Genomic DNA, 6,312 nt, shown 5'->3' with positions numbered 1-6,312 from the left:
TCTGTCTGTCATCTCTTCTCCCCCTTCCCATCGCTGACTGCGGTGCCCGTCACAGACCCAAAGCGGGGACAGGCGCGGGGGGAAGGGGAGCGAGCGGGCGGTTCACGGGAACGCCGGGGGCGGGGGCTGGGGCGGGGCGGGCTGTTCCGGGGAGCGGCCGCCGCTGAGCGCGGGTCCCGGCCGGCGGAGGCAGCATGGCCCCGGGAGTGGAGCTGGGTTTCGCGGCGGCGGCGGCTGGGCCGGGCGGGGCGTGGCGACTGCGCAGCGCCTACTTCCCCAGCAAGGTCGGGGGGCGGCCGGCGTGGCTGGGCGAGGCCGGGCTGCCGGGCCCCGCCGCCCTGCGCTGCGGCCGCTGCCAGCGGCCCTGCGCCTTCCTGCTCCAGCTGTACGCGCCGCTGCCCGGCCGCTCCGACGCCTTCCACCGCACCCTCTTCGTGTTCGCCTGCCGCGGCCCCGCCTGCTACCGCGGGTCGGGACCGCGGGGGCCCTTCTGCGGTGAGGCGCAGGGAGGGAGGGAGGGGTGGAGGGGCGAGGGCGGCCGGCCGCCTCCGGGCTGACCAGCGCCTGTCTCCCGCAGTGTTCCGGAACCAGCTGCCGCGGCGGAACGACACGTACCCCGAGGAGCCGCCCCCCGAGGAGCCGCCCCCGGGCCCGGCCCCCGCGCCCCCGGGGCGGCTGAGCGGCGGCGCCGCGCTGTGCCGCGTCTGCGGCTGCCCCGGGCCGCGCTGCTGCGGCCGCTGCCGCCGCGCCGCCTACTGCGGACCCGAGCACCAGGCGCTGGACTGGCGCGGCGGGCATCGCCGCTCCTGCGGGCAGCACCCGGCCGGAGGTGGGTCCGGGGCAGCAGAGACCTCCGAGGCGGGGGAAACCACGTGCTGCTGGGTGGTTAAATGCTGGAGATGTGCTTGATGCGCTCGTGGAAACTTTGGCTACTCACAGCATGCCATAGAAAAGTATGAGAAGTGTTATGGCCATCAGGGCACCTGATGCACGCTTCACTTGTCTGCGTTTGCTAGATAGAAGGAGATGTGCACCGAGCTGCCAAGCTGCAGGTTTTGAGTTTTAAAAATGCACCGAGCTGTGAAACTGCGGGGTTTGGGGTTGTAAAATGCTGCTGCTAGCACTGTTTAGTCTGCCTTCCACATCACTTAGGTTTACAGTATGTTCAAAACAACATACCTGTTGTAGTTTTCCACTGTCCTTAATATAGTGTGTTTCTTACCTTCTAGTCACATCTAGCAGTGATGTAAATCGTTCTTGCTCATACCATGTTTGTACTGTATTGTTGCTACGTAGTTTGCTGTGTGGCTTTTGGGGGGAAGGACGTGAAATACGAGATGACGTTGTGAAGTGGTACCTGTTTTCTGTTTTGTAGATGACTCGGTGGATGCAATTCCAGAGCATAATGAATTCCTTTTTCCAGAATATGAAATTTTGATAGAACCTGAGGAACCAGAATTTCCTGATGACAGCACTATAGATCCTGGTGATGAACAAGTAGCTGCAGAGACATCAAAGGACCTGAAAGAACAAGAGGAACTTGGAGCTACAGGCAGTGCAGGTCAGAAATAAGATGCTGCCTGTAATTCTTCACAATGAAGCCTGTATCACATCTTTAAAATATAAAATACTGTGATTTTTAAGTGTTCATTGTAAACCACTGGTGAAAAAGGGCTAATTCTACACTCATTTATGATGCAAGTTTGTTGTAGATGTTCTGTAATATAAGTCGCTTTTATGGGAGAGACTTACTAAGCTCTGACTCCAGAAGCTGTTAAAGCAGCTGTTGCTGCAGGTAGCTTGTAGTTACACTGTGTCCCTGCATACTTCCAATAGGTAAGGAACAACTCAAGTGAGAAGGACAGGACCTTGAGCTGCTGGATGCTGTTGGAATTGGGAGATTAAATTAGACTGTCTTGGCTTGACTTGGTTCCATTTGTCTTAATTTATAGAAAATACTTAAAATCTCCTTGTCTGTGCTAGGAAAAAAAATGTTTTGAGGCTATTTTAATTGACCTTGAATTAAGCAATTGAAGTGCAGGCCCCTTCTTCCCTGCTCCCCCCAAATTCATGATGTGTTTGCAGCAACTTAGCTTTGCAACACTAGCTTTGAACACACCCAGGGTGGAGAGTTTGTGGTAGTGCAGGGGAAGGATGCTGGGTTCCCAGCTGTGCCTTGCTGTGGTCCAAAGCTGTCTCAAGACTGTTTAGCACCCTGACTTGATGTCAATGTTGTGTGACAGATACACTGCTCAGTACTAGAAACTGAAGTCTGGCACATGCACGGCACTGTTGCACTTTTTTCAGATGTCAAACCCTGAAGGTTCTGCAGTCTCAATGATACCCACTGGGAGCCATAAACTGTAATCAATTAACTCCTTCCCTTTTCCAATGTTCCAGTACTGACATCTATGTTTAAAATGCATCTAAAACTAGTAAATGAACCTGTGTGTGGCCAAATTTTAACATGCCACAAAAAGAAAGAAATCTTTGAGTGATTTATGCAACCAATGATTTGTGAAGCAAAATGCATTTACAGGTGCTAATATAGTTTTTGATTTTTTACTGTCTTGTATTAGCTCATAACTTTTGTTGTTCTTTTTTCTTGTTTAGGTGAAGCACTTCAGTCCTTAGATGAAGAGACACTGGAAGCATTGGCAAAACGTGAGACTGAAGAAGACAAGATCTTCCAAATGTTTAAAGAAAAAGTAGCTGCTGAACCAGAGCAGGTGAGATGGGGTGGCCTTAGAACTTTGTGGTTCTGGCACAGCATCCTGCTGCCCCTGCAACGTTTCACTGCCTTTTGTACCTAGTTAGAAATGAGGATGCCTCCTCACCCTCCACACACCTAACCAACACACCCTCATTTCCTTATGTGCACAACATAAGTCATGCTGAAGTAAGAATTCAGCAGCTGCTCATCTATCTTAAACAGAAGTTGGTCAGGATGAGATGGCACAGGGGTGCTGAACCCCCCAGAGCGTGGGAAGACCTGCCATCCTGTGACCTGCCATCCTTTCATTCTAACCAAAGGACATGGTGAACCATTGCATTATTCCCTAGCCTGTGGCCCTGTTGGCTTTCCTTCTCAGCAGAAAGAAAACTGCAGAGAAGAGCTCTGTCATTGTCACCAGCTGCACTGGGAGGTGGTTTGGGTTTTTTAAGGTTGAAGAAATTAGTGATGGCTTTAAAATTTTTACTATTTCAAACAGAAATTCCCCCCTCATACTATTTCTTGCTATTACAAGAGGCTGAGTCACATTGTCAAACAAAAGCATGGTCCCTGGTTCCATTCAGAGGAAACACAGGCCTAAATCCATGAAAGTGGTGGAGGAAGAAGAAATTCTCTCAATTTTTTGCCTGGTACCCGAGGGGTTAAGGTACATATACAAAAAGTAGGAGACTTGAGCGTTTCCTTCTCTGCTTTAGGTATGTGCATCACCTCTCTCTGATCATCTCTGTACTGACTGATCTGCCCAATGTCCTCTTGTTGATAATGCCTGATTTGCTCTGAACAGAAAAACTAAGGATATGTCTGAAAATGCCTCCTTCTTGGGCATTAGGACAATCCAATTGCATTTAGATGCAGTAATGCATAACAAGAAGAGCTGGGTTGCATTCCTGACTTTGTGTGCAGTTCTGTGTGCTAATTATCAAGCTGCTCTTTCCCCATCTCAAGACTGTAACATACATTTCTGGGTCCCTTAATTAGGGAAATGCAAATAATTGGAATTTATCATTGCAATTTATCCCTGGATCATTGAAAAAGTGTTGCATAGTTAAGAAAATGCATATAAAACAACCCATCTTATTTAGAATACCATGTTTGCAAATGATATTTTGCCCTGGTTATTACTTAAAGGATCTGACCTTATTCTGCACCATCTACAGCTTTGTCTAGCTGTAAATACCAATTTTATACCAAAACCAAAAGATAGTAATGAGAACTTAAACTTCTGCTCTATTTCAGATTATTAGATACTGCAGAGGAGGAGAAGGCCCAATCTGGGTGTCAGGTGAAAATAGACCTGAAGAAAAAGATATCCCAAATTGTTTATGTGGTGCCAAAAGGATTTTTGAATTCCAGGTATGTAAACTCATTTAAAAATAATACATAATAGTAATACATAATAATGTATTTCAGACTTAACAGGATCTGATTGTATAGGTGTTGGCTTGTAGTTAGAGCAAGAAAGTTGAAGTTGCTACATACTAACTATGCTAAATGATTGCACAGAGCCTTTATTTACTATGGTAACTGCTTTTTCCATCAGATAATTTGCACTATCCATAAAATGGTGCTCTTGTGAATATGGAACTGTCTCTTAAGTAACAGGAGTCCAGTGTGATATATTTCAAAAAATTCACAATGTGAATTGTAAATATGTCTTGCTGGAAGTATTCAGCTGTGAAATTTTGAATGCTAGTGATGTATGCATGGTGAATACACTTAATGTCACGTGAAGGTAAAAACATAGTCATGAAGGTAATTTCAAACGGAGTGAGGCTCAGAATTGGGGCAAGGCTTATAAGGTCAAATAAAACTTCTATAGATAAGTAGGGCCATGCCTTTGATTCTCTAGGCATCTGCTACACTGCTTTGGTAATTTCAAATTTATTTTATTTGAGCTGGTGCATGCAGTCACTTCAACTGGGATTTGGTGTAAGAGGACATAAATTCTCTTACACCAAATGCAGGATCCTTCTTCACAAAGAGAAGCAGGGAGAACGGAGAAAGCTGTGGCCTGCCTCTAAACCTTTTGGTTTTCTTTGAAGATTATGCCACAGCTCCTGAACTACCTTCAAGTTGACAGCCTCGGAGAGAGCATTGACTGGGGAACACTGGTGGTGTACACTTGTGCTAACAACTGCGGTGGGGCACACGAATACCTGGAAGAGTTCATATGGAAACAAGACTATTCCGTGGGCCATGTTTTACCAAGTTGAGTCATCTAAATGGAATACTTTATTTCATTGCATCTCTGCACTATGTAAACAGGTAGTTGAACTAGAAGTCACTGTTAACAGCTGATCTTGTAACAGTGATAAAACTGCTATAACTAGACCTCGACAGCCTCTCTCTTGTGCTCCGGGGAAGCTTTTACTTCAACCTGGTAATGAAGCCAGATGTGTTTGTTCTGTGAGTTTCATTTCAAATCTCATTTCTCAATGTTTAAATAAAGATGAAAAGCTTTGGATTGGTGAAATTATCTTTTGATGGTGATAGAACTTCAAAAACCTAAAGACTGGTGTTTGTCAGGACTTTGTGCTACTCAAAAATTAACATTCATTCAGAGAAAAGCAGACTACTGTAAACTCATTTGAGTGCTTATGCTGTACAGGAGTCATAGCTAAGACAAAGCTCCATAGCTTTTTGATGTGGAACTTAAGTCCACTTCTCTTTCTGAACAGGTGCACTCAGTCTAATTTGGCAGTTCTTACATGTTCTGATTGAGTGGTTTGTGGAGATAAAATGCACAAAATTAACTGTTTTATCTGACTTAAACTATTTCTGCATGGGGCTAATAGTTTTAACCCAGTTATCTGGTGCAGAAGCAGTTTTAATAAAGTGAGCCATACCAGAACACATTTGTCTTGTTACACACTGCCTGTAGCAGCAGATTTTCAAGCTGAATTGTACCTTAAGTCTGCCAGCTTTGGTAAAGTTTAAAAATAAGTGCCCTCTGCAGGGATCCTTCTGCTATTTGACAGCCTTATAGCTGAGGCAAGAGAAAAGTGAAACCATAATGCTGAGGTTACTGTGGTAGCTGCTTAACGACTCCTGTGATTATAGCTACATTTGCAGAAAATGCTTTTTTGTGTGTCAGTATAGAACAGACTTCAGTTACATACTCCCTTATCCTGCTCCAACCATTCATGGCTGCTTACCAGTGACTCTGAACGTGATTTTATCAAAGTCCTAGGCTCACTGTGGCGTTTTTGAAATCATTTAGATGTTGAAAATACTCAAGTGAGCAGGCAGAGAATGCTGTACCTGTAAGTGGTTTTGTTGATGCAGGACTTAATTTCTAGAAAGGTAGTTTTAAGCCTTGGTACTTGTCACAAAACAGCAAACAGCATCTTAAGTCACTGTAGTACAGCTCAACTGATTTTACTGAAAACCATCCCACAGTTACTTAGGGCTCCAGGCCTTCCTAAAGAGTTGAAGAGTTTTTCAGGTAAGTTGGTAATAGTTCAGGGTCCTGCAAAGGCAGGGACAGTCCTACAATTATAGTTAAGAGCTCTCAAAGTGGTGTGGCACTAAAGGCAGTGTTTGAGTATCACGAACTTATCCTGGCACAGCTACATTAT

At 45.7% G+C, this 6,312-nt stretch overlaps 1 protein-coding gene across 1 annotated transcript; it reads left to right on the top strand.

The window, feature by feature from the left end:
• The first annotated feature begins 169 nt into the window (after positions 1 to 169).
• Positions 170 to 6,153, top strand: PDCD2 (programmed cell death 2). The gene is made up of 6 exons (XM_051783872.1): positions 170 to 495; positions 578 to 829; positions 1,376 to 1,561; positions 2,614 to 2,729; positions 3,971 to 4,087; positions 4,777 to 6,153. The coding sequence occupies exons 1-6, from the start codon at positions 195 to 197 to the stop codon at positions 4,945 to 4,947; spliced, it is 1,143 nt and encodes a 380-aa protein (XP_051639832.1). The 5' UTR covers positions 170 to 194; the 3' UTR covers positions 4,948 to 6,153.
• Positions 6,154 to 6,312: the final 159 nt, after the last annotated feature.

Source organism: Manacus candei, unplaced genomic scaffold, assembly GCF_025592945.1.
Source record: "Manacus candei isolate 608988 ecotype Guabito, Panama unplaced genomic scaffold, ASM2559294v1 h1tg000017l, whole genome shotgun sequence".
NCBI classification, from domain to species: domain Eukaryota; kingdom Metazoa; phylum Chordata; class Aves; order Passeriformes; family Pipridae; genus Manacus; species Manacus candei.
Note: the sequence above shows the minus strand (reverse complement) of the source record. Positions and strands in the feature narration are given on the sequence as shown.